The following is an 18,388-nucleotide window of genomic DNA, read 5'->3' as shown; positions in this document are numbered from 1 at the left end:
CAAACTCTGAGTTTCTATGCCTATTTTTATTTTTAAATTTTTGTCATCCACGTAAGGAAAAGTCCTCTCATAGGGATAATATGGTAACATCAGACACAAGAGGACAAGAGGTAGGAACAAAACTGGAATTCCATCCCAGTTTTTACGTATGATCACAGAACCCTATGACAAGAAAGGATGGCCCTTCATTCAGGCACCCCAGAAAAGGTCACTATTTGGCCAAATCCAGGCCTAGGACCGCAAACAGCACCAACTCCCCAAGAAGCTCACAGGCCAGAGGAGAAGACGGACAGGGCCCGAGCAACCGGGAGAGAGGCAAGCACTAGAAGGAGCACATCAACTGGTGTGGAGTGCAAAGCAAGAACCATGCTAACTGGGGAGGGTCTTCCTGAGAAACGATCTGTAACATGGAGAAAGAGACAGACAGACAGACAAGGAAGGCAAGTGCACTCCGTACGCGAGGCCAGGAGCCAAGCCCAAACGAAATCTACCTCCCGCTTCCAGTAGAGACCCTTGATTACCAGCATCGGTGACCAGATGCTCCTTCAAAGAATCTTCCCTTGGTTTCTGACTAGACTTCCTTGGTTTTTCTCATACTTTCCTAGACCCTCCACAGTCCACACCTCAAGCCTTTTCATCCTACACTTTGATTACTCTAACCTTAATTGTCCTAACATAGCAAATAAGGGAAGATCTTCACAAAGGAAATGGCATTCTAATCCCAAAAACAAGATCAAAGAGGAAATAAAGCAACAAACTGGAACGAAAGTCCTAAAGGATGTTTCCATAATTCTCTCTGCACAGATAGCTGCATTATTTAGGTAGGTAATAATAAGTGTGTCTGGATGCTCATAAAGCTTTCTCCATAACCCGGTCAAGAGCCAACATCCCACCTTCACCATGTTGTGTATACTAGTCCAGGCCAGGGTCACACACACACTCAATAAGAATCAATACTTTCTGGGGCACCTGGTGGCTCAGTCGTCAAGCATCTGCCTTCAGCTCAGGTCACGATCTCAGGGTCCTGGGATCGAGTCCTGCATCAGGTTCCCTGCTCTGCTTGTCCCTCTCCCTCTGCCCCTCTCCCCTGCTCATGCACGTGCTCTCTGTCTCAGATGGATAAATAAAATCTTTAAAAAATAAAAAATCAATACTTTCTGAAATATATGTTTTCTATCTTTGGCAACAGAGCCAATGAAGTAATTCTCTAAACAAATAACTCGAGCAAGTCAAGTCACTGAACTGTTTTCCAGGCCTCCAATCTTGCTCTCTTTACCCATCAAATTAATACATTAACTTGGTGTTAAATCAAAGTAGTATTTCTAAAATCCACATCAGTTCCTACTGATTTCCTGTCAAAATCTCTAAGCTCTCCTTTTGACAGATCAAAACCCAAATTCACGATTCTCCAGGATCTGAACACTGCTTACCTTTTCTACCACCGCACACTCACAACTCCATAACCAAGCAACTCACCATTTTCCAAGCGCAGTACTGTTCCTCCACACGTCCGTGGTCGGTGGGAACTCTTCTACCTATTTGCAATATCCACCCGTCTTCATTTACCCAGAATTTCTTTCTTTTTCAAAGATTTTATTTTTAAGTAGTCTCTACACCCAACGTGGGGCTCGAACTCACAACCCCAAGATCAAGAGTCACACAGTCTACCACTGAGCCAGCCAGGTGCCCCTCACCCAAAATTTTTTTTTTTTTTTTTTTTTTAAGATTTTATTTATTTATTTGACAGAGAGACAGTGAAAGAGGGAACACAAGCAGGGGGAGAGGGAGAGGGAGAAGCAGGCTCCCCGCTGAGCAGGGAGCCCGATGCGGGGCTCGATCCCAGGACCCTGGGATCATGACCCGAGCCGAAGGCAGACGCGTAACAACTGAGCCACCCAGGTGCCCCCCAAAATTTCTTATTCCTCCTTCAAAACTGAGATAAAACATCTCATCATGTGAGTCCTTCCCCAGCCCACCCACCCTACTGTGCACCATCCACTAGGAGACTACACCCTCTTTTAGGCCACTGGGAACCTTACATACAAGCCATTATAGCACCTATCACTTTGTATTGTAACTTTGCGTGTTTGTATCCCCTACTTGAGCTGAGGTCCTACGGGGTGCAGGCCACGCCTTATTTATTTTGGTATCGTAGGTACGACCCCCACCAGATACTGGACTCAGGGCAGAACTGTGGGATGTGTAAGTGAATGACTCACAGGCTTCCTAAATACATACGTAAATTTAAAGAGTTACAGAAATAAATGGGTACAAGCTTAAATGTCTCAACTTGAATGGGCTGCAAACTCCACCCTCCAAAATCTACAAAGTAAACAAAGGCAGCTGCGGAGCAGTGAAGAGCCGGACTCCTAGTAAACAGACTCACTGGTGATCCTCACGGCCCGGTCAGTGCGGAAATCCTCTGTGTCGGGTTCATCAAGGTCTTCCAGGAAGTTATATTCTGGATCGTCATCGTCATCGGCCTCATCTAGGAAAAAAATACTTCAGACACTTATTCCCCACTCTGAACTCCTATCACTGATGAAAATTTTCAGCACCCTAAGAATCTGTTCCAATAAAGTTTTTAAATAACTTCTTTTTCTCCCGAGTGTGTTGCACAGCTCATTTCCCATAGCTGACACATCCCACCTAGTCTCTCCAGAAAGCCAAGTTCTTTCCTCCCTTCCAAAAAGACTTAAATCTGCCAAAATGCAGCAAAAGCCAGAAAACTGAACACATAATTTATCTCAGTAATCCCACTAGTGCACCTCATGAAAATAACACTCTTGTAAAACTAGGTACACAAAGGCACTGATGGTGAAAGAAGATGACCCTAATTCCCAGCGACTAGGGAGTGACTCTACCTCTGACGCCTCAGGACAGAACGGTACATACGTGTAAAACGGGAATGTGCGGGACCAAGTACAACACAACAGAAACACACATAATAATCCTCAGTATGAGAAGTTATAGCCCTACAACAAGACTCAGAAATAACTAGAAATATACAAAAAGAATAAACATTTGTTATGTTAGGGCACAGAAGAAACGGGTGTTCCTCTAATGTCGTGCTCTGATTCCTAGATAAAGACTGTGCAGGAGTCACTGGACGACAGAGCTGTTACATTACCAGGTGATTTATATTATCAAGTTTCAGCACAACTTTAGGTAAGTGCTGTCTAGAGAACATTCTGTGCTGATGGAAATGTCCTGCGTGTGCCTGGCACGGTCATGGCAGCTCCTGGCAACAGGCGGCACCTGAGAACTTGGAAGGGGGCTAGTACAACCAAGGAGCTGAATTAGAACAAAAAACAGGGACATCTGGGTGGCTCAGCCAGTTAGGTTCTGCCTTCGACTCGGGTCATGATCCCAGGGTCCTGGGATCGAGCCACACATCAGGCGCCTCGCCTGGCGGGGAGTCTGCTTCTCCCTCTGCCTCTCCCTCTGCCTGTGCTCGCTCTCTCACTCTCTCAAATAAATAAAAATCTTAAAAAAAAAAAAATTCTGCCACATGGAAATAACTAAATTCCTTACTACTATGTAGCCATTAAACGGGAGAGGTAGTCTCTATGTGTTACAGTGGAAAATTGTCTGAATTCTATTGTTAAGTGAAAGAAGCAAGTTGCAGATGCAGAACAATACGTACAGTATGATTCCTTTCATGGAAAAAAATTATTGAGGTGAATATGTACTTGACTGAATATACAGAAAATAACTACAAAGCATTAAGATGAATATTTTCCTCTCTGTACCCTTCCATAATATTTTCATTTTTTGTAATAAATGAGTATCCTTCATTAAAAATAAAAATATATATACACAATTCTGATTCATAATCACTGGGAAATCTGTACTGATTAGCCCCAATCTAACCTGATGTTTTTCACTCCACATTTATACCCAGGTTATAATATATTAATTTACATTATTTATAATGTAGCTATTTAAGTGTCAGTCTTTTTCATCCATTTGTGCATTTAAGTTTCCGATAAAAATTCTTCAAACCCTTATGAATGGAATCCTGTCCTCCCCATCTCTACGGTACTGTCGACATCAGTGTCTTCAGGGCAGGCTCTGTACAAACACGCCGAAGGACGAACACTCCAGGAAGAACTCCAACCCATGGGGCGCGTGCACGGGTTTGGAGCCCCACCTGTTCGTGTGCAAGAACCGCAACAGGGCAGCTTCTGCCCACGCCACACAAGTGGGCTGGCCCTTATTCTCGGAGCACCCATTTGCCGCACACGTTAGGAAGTCATTCGGGAAGGTTTCTTCTGAGTTCTTAGCTTTGAACTCCTTGGTGGTGGAATCTGTCCTCTTACTCTTGACCGATTAACAAGGTCGCATCCACCCAGCTGATCTCAGTTTGCTGTGCGCCTACAGTGAAGCCTCTCAATTGTTTTTGGCAAATGAGATTCTCATTTTTAATACTGTGCAGATCAGATGGTAGTAGGAACATGCGAGAATAGCCACGTGATGCTCCAAAAGAGACTAGCATGCGGCTGGCGTGTGGCTCTGGGATCTCTGTCTAGCACCATTCCCTGTCTGTCGGCACTCAGGAAGTTAAGCCGGTAGATCGGAGGGTCCACACCTTCCCTACTCACTGGCTTTGTGTTCTCTTTTATTAATCTGTCCTAACACGTAAACAACAACAATACAGAGTTTTAAAGAGGACTGTCACCCTCCCCACTACCCATTATTCCACTTTCTCAGTCCACCCTGATCACACACGCTCATGCCTCCCAGACCAGCAGTTTCCAATATTTAGGATGCATAAGAATTACATCCCTAGGGCGCCTGGGTGGCTCAGTTGACGGTTGAGCGGCTGCCTTCGGCTCAGGTCATGATCCTGAAGTCCCTGGATCAGGTCCCGCATCGGGCTCCCTGCTTGGCAGGGAGTCTGCTTCTCCCTCTGACCCTCCCTCTTCTCATGTGCTCTCTCTCTCATTCTCTCTCTCTCTCTCTCTCAAATAAATAAATAAAATCTTTCAAAAAAAAAAGAATTACATCCCTACACCATTCCCACTGAAGATTCTGCCTCAGTGACAGGTGAGGCCTGGAATCTGTATCGTTAACTAACACAAGCCGGCACGCACACCATCACACTCCTTGACTCTGATTCAGGTTCTAGGGATGAAACCAGGAGTGGCACAGCCTTGGGCTCCCAAACTCCTGACACTGGCCTTTCCTCCTCAACAGCCACCACCTCAGGTCCTCCAGCCACGCTGATGGAAATCCGGGAAATCGGGGCATGAGCTGCCACCACGGATAAAGCCATAGGACCTGCCTTAGTTCCCGTCCATATTGTATCTTAGCTTAGGCCTAAAGACAACAAGAGGAAGAGTCATATCCATTTAACAAATGCTTCTATCCCTGAGCCTTCCTTCAATGGGACACCTTCCTAGAACATGAAACTGGGCTCAACTCCTAGCAGCATAACAAACGGATTCTGCAACATGGGGCAACGTGACAAAACTCTCGGAGATTTCTATGAAATGGATAGAACTACATTTGTCCCTGTTCTTGCCCTTGTGCAGAGACTCTGAGCCCTGGTGTCATGGGACCTGGGGTGGGTCGGTAGAGAAAGGTAGTGTCAGTTAACAAACAAGATGTATAAATCCCGGAAAAAAATCCATGAAAAAAATCTGTGATCCCTCTGGATCATGAAACTGTCACCACGGGGAGGGGGTTCACAGTTTTCTTCACATAGTATTTGATTTCTTCCCGCCAAGCCGGCATTGTTCCTGCAGTTACAATGCAGACACTAGAAGACTCCTCGGAGGACATGTGCTCTCCTATCACCTCCTCTCCTCACCAGCACTGCTGTCAAACATCCTTCAAAGGCCCAGCTCCGTTTCCACCTCTTTCATGGAGCTGTCTCGGAGCCATCCTAAACAAGAATGCTATCTCCCTTTTAGAAAACCTTGGAACAGCATTTATGCCACTTTTATGGCATATCTAAGTTTATATCAACTCCATTCATCTGAAATGTATTGTGCATCTAACAATGGACCGGGCAGCATTCACGGGTGTTTTAATGTCTGACATAATGATTATGCTCCTTTCTCTCTCATGATCTTAGCACAATGTCTCGTAAAAGAAGAGTAACAAACACTTGACGAGCCACGGATCATATAATGAATAGCTCCAAAGGTATATTCAAGGACTTACTCTCTTTCATTCACTTATGCTGACTTACTCCTAGCCTGACCTGCACAAATATTTATTCAGTCTATTTCCATCAAAACTATACCTTCTCTTAAATATCTTAAAGCATTACTCTTTTCAACATACAAATCTTATGTAGCTGTTCTTAGAAGACAGGGAAAAGAATAAAGATGTGCTCTGCTTGTATGTAATTAGATTTTTTTTAAAAAGTGTGAGTCTTCCACAACACAGCTAAAAAGAATATTCTGGTTCACTCTCCACTGAAAAGTCAAAAAGAAACAACAGGAACAAAATTTCCCCGATTCCATCAAAAGAATGTAACATCATCTGGCATCACTATAAACTAAGACAATCTCTTACATCTTGTGAATCTACAGAAGTTTATGGCACAAAATGAGCAATGATGCCTGATTTCCATTATAATACACACAAGATCCCCCAAAGACAACTTTCATAGGTTTCTTTCACTAGATTAACGTAGTGAGTTCTAGCCACAGTCTAAAACCGTAAGGGCTGCAGCAGGGAGTAGTCCACTCTGCTTCTGTCTGAGCAAAGCTCCTTCCCCGTTTCTGGAAATACTACCGTGGCTTCTGGGTAACTGCCTACTCCAACTGCACTGCTCCCGTGGGAGCTGCCAATCACAGGACCCCACGCCGACAGTCTCCCGATAACACCATGCAGCACCAAGACAGGGGGCCTGTGACCAAACCAAGCCAATCTGAGTTGTTCCTCTGGATTTTTCAAAGTGGAGCCTACAGCACAGAGTCCTTCTGATGTGGAGACAAAGCAGGACATAAACGGTGTGCTTATGACGACAGGAAAAAAACAGGGCGGAGGATGGAACCGAGTGACAAAAAGGAGCAGAGTCGCCGGCTCTAGAGATGGAAGGAGGCCCTGTTACGGCAGGTGCTCCCGCCCCCCCCGAAGTCCACTTCGCACGGCTTTCGTTCGGCACGGCGGCAGCTAAGGCTCATCCACGTGCGTCATGCCGACCCTTCACCAACACAAGTCTTCCAGGGAGTCACCGCATCCCCATGAAATCATATATAAAATTAGTTCTGCATGTACGCTTCAGGGGACGGTTCTCCGCACTCCAAAGACCTCCCTAGAGTCGTACCCAGCAGCCCGTGAGGAGAGGCAGTGCACCGCCTCCGCGACGCGCCCGAGCAGCCGCGCCTGTGGGAGCGCAGCCCGCGGGCAGACGTGCCAGGGCGCACCCCGGAAGCCAGCAGAACACGGGCCAGCTGTCCTCAAAGATTCTTCCCCCAAAAAAGGGGCCTTAACTACTGACTGACAGTAAATTCTGAGTGACATACAATTAATTTCAGTTAACCAAAAACACCCCCTTCCTTTAAGCTTCTAACCAATGAAAATTTTAGCACCGAGATAACGGACAGAGTAGGTAGAAAATGCCAAGGACCCCACTTACCCTCGTTCCCCACATCATCGTTCATGAGCCCCCCCAGCCACACCTTCCAGTCCTCGTCGTCCGCCGTATTGGGGTCATACATGTCTGGGGTGATGTCCGGAGCCCGGAGCGCCGCCTCTAGCTGCCCCAGGGGGATGTCCTTCAGGGGCATCTTGGAGCGGGTGCGGAAGGCAATGAGGCTGTCATCCATGGGCTTGCCGACAGAGAAGGGATAACACAAGTCACTCAGCGCCTGGAACCCCCCGACCCTCCAGACCTCCTCGGACCTCCTCGGACCTGCACCCTTCTCTTCCTGCCTTAAATCACAAGGTCTCTTCCCCACACAACTGGGTTTCTTATTCTTTGAGAAACTTTAAGGACAATGACGTCAGTTTTAAAACCAACATTTCAGAAACATTTATAGCGGCTTTACTAAGATACAATTTACAAACCGTAATATTCACCCTTTAGAAGTGTGTCACTGAGTGCATTTTACTGTATCCACAGAACTGTGGGGCCATCACCAGTACCTACCCCAGAACATTTTCTGCACCCCTAACAGAAACCCCAATCCTATTGGTAGGCGTTCCCCATTCTCCCCTGCTCCCCGTCCCTGACAACCACTCATCTACTTTGTGTCTGCGGATTTGCTTAGGCTGGACATGTTACATATGTGGAATCCTACAGTATGTGGCCTTTTGTCTCCGGCTATTTACTTAGCATGACGTTTTCAGAGTTCATCCACGTGTGGCGTGCATCAGTGCCTCATTCCTTCTCACTGCGTTAACGATACCCCATCCCCACCTCGGTGTGTCCATTTATCAGCTGAGGGAAACCTGTGTTGTTTCCACTTCGGGAAAGTTTATTATGAGTAATGCCAACAAGAACATTTGTGTACTTGTTTTTACTTGGATATATGTTTTCAGTTCTCCTGGAGCCATACAGTAACTATGTTTAACTTTCTGAGGACCCACTGAACCATCTTCCCAAGTGGCTGCACATTTCACGTTCCCCCCAGCAGCGTGTGAGGGTTCTACACTCCTCCACATCCCTGACAATACTCGTTACTGTCCATCCTTTCTATTACAGCCTGGTGGATGGGAAGTGGTGTCTTGTACTCTTCGTTTGCAATTTCCTAATGACTAATGATGTTGAGCATCTTTTCACGTGCTTCATGGCCATGTGTATGTCTTCTTCAGAGAACGATCTATTCATAGCCTTTGCTCATTTTTGAATTGGGTTGTCTTTTCATTGTTGGGTTCTAAGAGCTCATTATACATTATGGATACAAGGCCCGTTCCTCCTATGTTTTCCTCTAAGAGTTTTATACTTTTAGCTCTCATATTTAGGTCAATGATCTATTTAGCATTAAGTTCTGTATCTGGTGTGAGGTAAGGGTACTGCATACTTTTGGATGTGGAGTCCCAGTTGTCCCAGCACCATCTGCTTGAAAAGACTACTCTGGCACCACTATTGGTCTTGGCATACTTGTCAAAAATCAGTTGACCATAAATGTAAGGATTTATCTCTGGATTCTCGATTCTATTCCATTGATCCATAGGACTATTCTTATGCCAGCACCAACCTGTGTTGACTGATTACTGTAGCTTTGTAATAAATTTTGAAATCAGGAAGTATAGACCTCCAACTTGTTTTTTCAAGATTGTTTTAGCTATTCTGGGTCCCCTGCATTTCCATGTGAATTTCAGGGTAAGCCTATCAATTTCTGCCCCCCCAAAAAAAAGCAGCAGCTGGGATTTGGATAGGGACTTCAGGACATCCTCCCTGGATGACTGTTTCTCCCTCACTCTCCTACAGAGTGCTGCCCACACCTTAACCAAAGGGAAGTGTTTAACATCAATCAGAAAATATCACACGAAGATTTTCAAATGTGAAAATAAAATCTAAACACCTTATCACGTTTCCAAGACCCTCATGACCCAGCTCCTGCCCAGCTCTCTGTCCTCACCCCTACTCTTTTCTCCACGGTCCCCAGGCTTCAGCTCGTTTCTGTCTCTTACACAAGTCAAAGCTGTTCCCACCTCAGGGACTGTGAATGTGCTGCTTCCTCCATACGGGACACTTTTCCCCAGACCATGGGTCTACACGGCTCTTTCTAATTCAGATCTCAGCTCAAATGTCACCTCCTCAAGGAGGCCTTTTTTGTTGTTGTTTTAAGATTTTATTTTTAAATAATTTCTACAACCAACATGGGGCTCAAACTCACAACCCCAAGACCAAGAGTCAGGTGCTCCACTGACTGAGCCAGCTGGGCGCCCACGGAGGCCGCTTCTGGTGATCCAATGGAAGCACTCTGGGGGGCTTACCTGACTTCTCCACTTTTATTTAGTTCATAGCACTTACCACTACTTGAAATCACTTGTTTATGGCATCTCTCTCTCCAACAGGAAAGACCTTTCTGTCTTGTACCTTGCTATTCCCCAACTTCCATCATTCGATATGTGTATGAATAAATGGTCATACAAAACACTATTACCCCCCTCACACTATTTATTCACCGCAGAGCAGGGTGATTAGATTAAATGGCCCTTTCAGGGGCGTTCCACTCAATATTCTCTTTTTAAATTTTCGGACAGACATATTTTTCATTAACCTACAAGACTGGTGGAGAAAACCCGAAACATTCAAACTGGCTAAATGGTGGGATTTAGAAAGTCATCAACTGACAGTGACCAGAGTCGTGACTTTTCAAGCAAGAATAAGCAATGGATGCTCAAATTACTGGGCAAAAACGTGTTTGGCCTCAAAGGATATCCCCTTAAGATACATATTAGTAAATTTAACAATGGAAAAACAGCTTTATAATGAGGAAATCAAGCAGACATCAGCATAACCATGTGACCCCAATTCACACAACAGATGTCACATGCCTCCTGACATGATGCACTGGGAAGGACATGTCGATTCTGTGGCGTTTGTGCCAAAAGAGCATAACCTGCATCTCTAATTATGGGGAAATACCAGAAAAATCTAAGCTGAGGAACATTCTGTAAAATAATAGTCTATACAGGTCAAAAATTTCAAGGTTATGAAAGACAAATACTGAGAAACAGTTCCAGATTAAAGGATGCTACAAGGGGCGCCTGGCCCGCTCCCTCAGGAGAGCGTGCGACTTCTGACCTCGGGGTCATGAGTTCAAGCCCTGCACTGAGCGCAGAGATTACTTAAAAACAAACAAACAAACAAAAAATAAAACATGCTAGGAGACAAGACCCTACGTGTGGTCCTGGACTGGGTCCTGCATCAGGGGAAAATGTTTCTTTTTCTAGAAAGGGCACTATTGGGACACCTGGTAAAAATCTAAAAAAGGACTTTACTAGAGTAGATAATATGACTTCTTTTCATAACTGAATGTCCTCATTTTTAGAAAATAAATGCTAAAGTGTTTAGAGGTCAAAGAGCATCATGCCTGCAACATACTGTAGAGTGATTCAGGTAACCAAGTACGTGTACAGAGAGAGGGAGCGGGCAGGAGTGATAAAGCAGCTGTGCTAAAGGCTACGATCTGGGGGATCCGGTGGAAGGCTGTTCCCGTGTTCCACATTTAAAATGCTGTCCATCATGTACCTTACTCCTTCCCCAGGAGCTGCAATTCTCAAAATAGAACAGCACAAACCAGAGTATCAAAGACCTGCATTTCCACAACTCTTACTTATTTACCAGAATTTAGTATCTTCCCGTCTCCCTTCCCAGCCTGAGTAACAACGACATTCCTCCATTTGACTTTCGCAGTGATTTAGTTACACAGTTTACCTGGAAAGAGTCCATGCAGACGGGACTGGAAGCCAGCTCCTCATCTACTGCATGCAACTTCTCCATGAAAGTACTGTCCCTGGTCTGCTTGGGCTTTGGGGGGGGCGGGGGCCCCATGGGCACCACCTCAGCACTGATGTGCCTGACGGCAGGTGTGGTGACTTTCTCAGCCTGATTAAAAGAGGCAACTATGTTAAAAAATGAAAGGGAGGGAGGGAGAAGAGGAGACAGAGAAGGAAGGAGAAAAAAGGGGGAAAAAAAAAAAAAAGCCAGGGGAGGGGAGCACAACTCTCCTACCCCAGGGGTCTCCATCCACCCAGACAGAGCCCCAGAGGAACAAGACACACTGCCAAACACATCCATCTAACTAGGTTCCATCTGATTTCCAGCATAGCCAACAGGGTGCCACTTAGGTTACCAAGAGTGGGAAATCTAAGAAAAATGGTGTCAGGACAATATAAGAAAGACAAAGGTAGAAAAGAAACCACTCATCACTCATAGTTGGCCCCTCAAGAAGAACTCAGAAAAGCGCTCTCCCTCTGAGGAGTCCCACTTTTCCTGTCAACCATTCACTCACTTAAAGGACTTTGTTTGGTTTTGGGGTTTTTTTTTTATTTAATTTATTTACTTATTGAGAGCGAGCACGCGCACAAGTGGGGGGAGGGGCAGAGGGGGAGAGAGAATCTCAAGCAGGCTTGGTGCTGAGCGCAGAGCCTGACACAGCCTCGATCTCACGACCCCAAGATCACGACTCGAGCTGAAACCAAGAGTCAGACACTTTACCGACCGCGCCACCAGGCGCCCCAACTTAACGGACTCTGACACCTGAACAGCTGTAACCAGCCACAGCGACCAGGAAGGTTTGGGCACTAATAGTGATCTTGAATCCTGTTCGGGAAAGGTGACAGCTCGGCATCACCACGCACGGCCAGCCTACTGCAGTCACCTCTCCCCGCTCCCCTCTGCACGAAGCACACTCACCTCTGACAGCAGGCCGCCCTCCTCATCAGTCTCGGTCATCTCAGAAGACTGCCTCAACCTGGACTTCTTCGCCCCCCGTGGAGACGAAGCGGTGCTCTCAACATCACTTTCCAACAAACTCTAAAACACAAATCCAGTTCAGGTTTCCATTTCTGCCCCTGCCTCATCCCCACTGAGTCTGAAATACCTCAAGAAAATGAACGAATTTAGTCAAAATAAGAGAAAATAAAACTTAAATAGAAGTTGAATATTCTGAGGTGAGTACAGAGATCAGATTGCCCTCGTCATCAGAAGTGCAAGACAATGGTTTAAAATCCTTTCACCAACAAGTCAAATACACTAAGAAACAGAGTATCGCCCAGCAATGAAAGTGAGCGAAGAGCAGCCGTAAGCAACAGTATCGATGAACCACAAAGGATTGACGATGAAACAAAGAAAACAAAAAAGCCAGACGAACTGTCCATTATGTAAGTTTCAGAACCAGTACAACACAGGACTAGGCTGTGTCATGCTGCATACGCAGGTGACAGAACTATAAAGAAAAGAACACAGGGGTGTGCTGGCAACACTGCGTTTAAGGACTTTGGAGGATGCTTCATGACCATCGGCCTTATAATGATTTAAGCTGTATTTTTAAGTTTTTATTCTGTGTGTTACACGTGCGTTCTATTTCATAATATAAAACATGAAAACATTAGGGATTCTGAAGCGGAGAAAACAGCTCTCAGTCCTGGTTTTATGAAAGGAAGTGAGCAGAAAGAACTGTGTCCTGATTCTGCCTACGGAAGAGGTGACAACACTGCGGAAGCCTTACGGAACCCAGTTCTTCCATACTGGCGACTAACACTCACAAGGGGGCCACTGACCTCTTCAGCCGTCTCATCTTCCTCTTCGTCGTCTGGCTGGTACTCCTCATCTGAGGAGTCGTCGTCTTCCAGGTGGATATCCACAAACTGGGGGGGCTACGTAAGCAAGTTACAAAAAGAAATGAAGTAACAGGGAACACAACCATATATATTTGGAAAATAAGAGGAAGAAAGCAGAGCAAGAAGAAATAAATCCTAAGAGCACAATGAGCAGCTAAAGCAAGTAGTAAGAGGCAGGGCTTAAAGAGATCTCTAACATGAGAGTCAAACCTAAGAGGAATGGAAAGGAAAAAAACAAAGATCGAATTAAAATAAGAAGACAGATCCCCCCAAAATTAACAAATAGAAAGGAGGTATAGGTTTCAAAACTGATGAAGTCTTTCTGGAAAAGAATAAGAATTACCTCTTCCAAATTTACCTTAATTTCATTGGCCTTCTTAATCGGTGAAATATTCCATGTTGGAATTACCTACCAACAAAGAATATAAACAATTATGTTCTCTTAACTGAAATAGACGGGTTTTCATTTTTACTTCCTCTTCACCATCACAAGAGCCATGAACCTAACATGCAGCTGCAGTGATGGAGGGGTATTAATTATCCCTGAGGGGACACTCTCAAATATCTGTCAGAATTTGCCAGAAGAAAAAGAGAGAAGAATCTATTTCCATCATTAGCATTTCTGCCTTAAAGCCAGTTAAGACTCTGTATTATCTATAAATAGAGAAAGTATCTGTCTTACCTACTTTATTATTATTTTTTTAAGTAAACTCTACCCCCACCATGGGGCTCGAACTCACAACCCCGATATCAAGAGTCACATGCTCTACCGACTGAGCCAGCCAGGTGCCCCTGTCTTGCCTACTTCATATCACAACTTGTGCTCACATGGAACAATGAATTTGAAACTATAATAGTCACACACCTAAGATATTATAGGTAATCGTAACCTTTGGGCGTCAGTATTTTTTTTTTTTTAAAGATTTTATTTATTTTTTTGACAGAGAGAGACACAGCGAGAGAGGGAACACAAGCAGGGGGAGTGGGAGAGGGAGAAGCAGGCTTCCCGCAGAGCAAGGAGCCCGATGCGGGGCTCGATCCCAGGACCCTGGGATCATGACCTAAGCCGAAGGCAGACGCTTAACTGACTGAGCCACTCAGGCGCCCCTGGGCGTCAGTATTTTTTTAATCCATTACGTAAGTCCACCGTAAGTATGCATGCTGACAGCCAGCCATGACCAGTTCTTATGGAAGGATTTAGGGGTGAAGTATCGAGTTGTCCCCAACTTATTTTCAAATAGTACAGGAAAAAAACAAGGGATGGGGCGCCTGGGTGGCTCAGTTGTTAAGTGTCTGCCTTTGGCTCAGATCATGATCCCGGGGTCCTGGGATGGAGCCCTGCATCAGGCTCCCTGCTCCATGGGAAGCCTGCTTCTCCCTCTCCCACTCCCCCTGCTTGTGTTCCTGCTCTCACTGTCTCTCTCTCTGCCAAATAAATAAAATCTTTAAAAAAAAACAAGGGATAGATATAGAGATACAAAGCAAATATGGCAAAATTTTACCGCTGTTAAATCTAAATGGAACATAGATTCACTGTAAAATTACATCAACTTCTTATATGTTTTAAAATAACAGAGTTGGGGGATGCCTGGGTGGCTCAGTCCGTTAAGCATCTGAATTCAGCTCAGGTCATGATCCCAGGATCCTGGGAGCCCCGCTCCCTGTTCCGAGGGGAGCCTGCTTCTCCCTCTCCCTCTGCTGCACATGTGCTCTCTGTCAAATAAATAAATAAAATCTTTTTTTAAAAAATAGTAAATAAATAATAAAATAACAGAGTTGGGGCGAGATGTTTTTAAAGAATTTTTTTAAGGCTCTTACATGTTGTTGACAAAAAATGCCCCTGGAGTGTATAATTTCTTGATCATTTAAGGTGACCCAATGAATCATGTTATGAATAAAATCCAACAGGCCACTGGGTTCTGTCTCCACAAGGAGCCTTAGGCTCGCCACATGTCCTTCGCCCTGCCATGTTCCGGCCACTTATCTCAGGTGGCCCAATACAGGATGAAGGGAATGATGTAATATAGGTCCACACCTCTTCCCATGCTTGTGTCTGAACCAATTAGGTTCCCTACCGCCAAATCCACCAGGAAAGCGAGCAGCGTCTGGGAGTGTGCTAAAGTCAGCTTACTGAGCATGAACAAAGCAAGAGCCTCGGACTTTAATCCCTGCTCTCCCACGTAAACCGTAGTCTTGGCTTGTCCAACATCTCTGCATTTATTCATGGTTGGTAAATACAATCCAGAGCCTGATCAGGATCTCTTTGTTTCCAGATCAAATATGGAATTACTGTTACTTATACTCTGTGTGTCAGGAGACTTCATACAACTCCGTCTCACTGATGGCTGCTTTCATCATAGCTACCACATATGCGCATTTGTGATGATTATGTAATTCCTGGAGAAAGATGAAATTTAACTTTACGCAACCAGGCTTAGCCCACTAGACAAAAGAATATGATGTGGCTGTCAAAAAAAGCCAATGCAGTCCTAGGCTGCACTGAGAGAAATATGGTGTGTGGGACACTAAAGGGATCCTTAACTTCATTCCATACAGTAAAACCACATCTGGAGCAGGAATTCCATGTCAGGCACACTTTTCAAAGGATATGGACAAAGCAGGCACATTCGGGAGAAAAGGATCAGATTGGTAAATGTACTCAAAGTCTTGTCACATGAAGACCGATAAAAAAAATTGGGGGACATCTAGCAACAAAAGAATATTACAGAAAGATGTACTAGTTTTCTCCTACCAGAGGAAAGGTCACGTGGAAGAGGAGCAGACTTATTTCGTCTACGGGGCTGTGAAGAATAGACCCGGACGAAAGGACAAAAACAACAACATGCATTTTGGGTCCGTTAGGCAAATCTTCCTCATTATCAGACACAAAACGGACCGCCACAGGACCATCGCCTGCCTGTTACAGACGCTGAGCACAGACTGGACAGATGCTTGTTGAGCAGGAAATAAATGGGTCCCAGCATCTGTGCCAGAATCCTCCAGAAGACTTCGAGTGGCTCTCATTCCTCAGTGTGTGCAAAACAACCAACTGCTGTTTCCAATAATGCTTATTCCCAGGCCCCGCTCCTGCGTCCCTATTCCAGGTCTGAGGTGAGCCACGGAACATGCATTTTCAGTAAGCACTCGTGAGGGACCCCACAGCAGGGTGACCTGACGCAGTGCTCCCTGGGACACACCTGGAAAATACTCCTCTCGACCCTTTGCCACGTACCCCATGAATAGAAAGGCTGCCCCTGCTCAGTGCTTCCAGCCGTGCTAATGGTTATCTACCGAGTAGGCCCCAAACAGCAGTACTTCCACGTCAATGGAAATAAACGATGATAAGGACTCTGAATGTTGTCTCCACTTATCTTTTACAGCTATTTCTCAGAAGGAGGCAAACCCAGACCATGATAATTCTTTCCTATTTTTTTCCCCCTGCAAATAACCTAGAATTAGACCTTATTTACCAAACTAAAGGAAAAAAAACAAACACAAAAACAGAACACCCACCACTCCTTTTTCCACCACTTCCTTCAGTTTAGAGCGCGTCATTTTGGGCTCCTGAGGCAGGGAAAATGAGAAGAAAACAGTCAATAGAAATTATCATGTGAATCTTGGGTTTTGAAACGCTAACTCTACCCTCACTATCAAGCTATTTACAAACTCCCGAGCAACCTCCTGCACTTGCCCATTTACAAGAGCTGTTCCACAGCATTAAAGAGAAACAATCAACTACTCACAAACATCGGCATATCTTCCGTCTCACTGATGGCTGCTTTCATCATAGCGACCACATGCTCATTTGTGATTACTTCCTGGAGAAAGATGAAATTTCACTTTATGCAGCAAAGACGTGTGACCTAGAAAACAGCCGCTTCTTAACTCTGCTAGATACTGAGATGGCTTCCGGTTGGGGTAAAGCCAGCTTTGGCCAGAAGCACCCAGGCTCAAACTCTAACAGAGCAGGCATGCTCGATGCCACAGCTACCAGGAGCAGGAATGAGAATGCGGTAACGGACTCTACGCTTCTGAGAAACAGTAACCAGCAAGGAAGGTTCTGTAAACAGCTGTGTTGATACATCTGGAAGAACAGGACCAGCGCATGCGCAGCATAAACTGTTCCCCTGGCATCTCTCCAGACTTATCGACCCACAGAAGAGTAAGTCCACTGCGAACATTATCATCTTCAAATGTGCCAAATAACACGATAAACCAACCAGGCAGTGGAGGAGGAGAGGAACAGTTTACCTGCCCAGGTTTTTTTGAACGTGTGTTCGGATTTCAAACGTGTGCTGAGTGCAGCGGGGAAGCCGTCCTGAAATGTCAAGTGCTGTGGCCCGTGCAACTCCCAAAGTTAGTAATTCGCATACTAAGAACCAAGAATTCCCTGAGGGTCTGTACTTGCTTTCCGGGAAGCCTCCCGGCCGCCGTGTCCACGGCCGCCATCGTACTCACGTGGAGGATGTTGCGCACGTTGACCGCAGTCAGGTTGTGCTGCTTGGCGCCGTCCTCCAGCGTGCGGTCCAGCGCATCGTCCAGCTTCAGGTCGCAAGCCCACGCCCCTCCCTCTGGACCGCGTCCGTCCCGCTTCCTCTTGGTGCCCTTTCTCTTTTTTCGCCTTTTCTCACTTTCTTCACCGCCTTGTTCTTCTGCAAATAAACCAAGAACATCATCAGAATCTCCAAACCACTGCTCCCATAACTTACCCCAACAGGCCAACAGTAAGAGAAGAAGAGGCCGCCGGCCGGCTGGCCCCGAAAATGAAAGCAGCCTGCTCGGTGGCGACAGTCAGGGTGCGCTGGGCGGCGCACTCAGTCCGCGGCAGCCGGGCCTCCGCACAATGACACGCATGGACCTACTCCTCCGAACAACCCTAGGAAGCCGGAACTGTTACTTTGCCCACTGTATACAGATGAAGAAACTGAGGCAGAGAGATTAAGAAACTTTCCCAAGAGCCAGTAATGACAGAGCCATGCTCTGAAGCCTTGTTCTCTAGCCCTGGCATCCACAGTCCTACTTACTACCCTGTGGAGCCCAGATGATATGGCAGAAACCCCGGCTTTGTGTCTCAGTTCTGGGCAACCTCGGAAAGAGTCTTCTTTTCTTCTTTTGCAAATACAGATATCTG

General features: G+C 45.7%; 1 protein-coding gene across 7 annotated transcripts in view; it reads right to left on the bottom strand.

Annotated features, from left to right (window-relative positions):
* Positions 1 to 18,388, bottom strand: part of LOC118519826 (GON-4-like protein) — a 67,324-nt gene that overhangs the window by 23,966 nt on the left and 24,970 nt on the right. For all 7 annotated transcript variants that reach the window (XM_078078553.1, XM_078078552.1, XM_036067485.2 and 4 more), the window contains 9 exons: positions 17,716 to 17,909; positions 17,001 to 17,075; positions 16,771 to 16,821; positions 13,616 to 13,666; positions 13,198 to 13,293; positions 12,332 to 12,451; positions 11,351 to 11,521; positions 7,598 to 7,790; positions 2,387 to 2,488 (listed from right to left, as the gene is read on the bottom strand). In XM_078078553.1, coding sequence (XP_077934679.1) covers positions 2,387 to 2,488; positions 7,598 to 7,790; positions 11,351 to 11,521; positions 12,332 to 12,451; positions 13,198 to 13,293; positions 13,616 to 13,666; positions 16,771 to 16,821; positions 17,001 to 17,075; positions 17,716 to 17,909 — 1,053 coding nt within the window. The remainder of the gene's footprint in view (positions 1 to 2,386; positions 2,489 to 7,597; positions 7,791 to 11,350; positions 11,522 to 12,331; positions 12,452 to 13,197; positions 13,294 to 13,615; positions 13,667 to 16,770; positions 16,822 to 17,000; positions 17,076 to 17,715; positions 17,910 to 18,388) is intronic.

The sequence above is a fragment of the Halichoerus grypus genome, chromosome 7 (genome assembly GCF_964656455.1).
Source record: "Halichoerus grypus chromosome 7, mHalGry1.hap1.1, whole genome shotgun sequence".
Taxonomy (NCBI): Eukaryota; Metazoa; Chordata; class Mammalia; order Carnivora; family Phocidae; genus Halichoerus; species Halichoerus grypus.
This window is presented reverse-complemented; position numbering and strand designations above follow the sequence as displayed.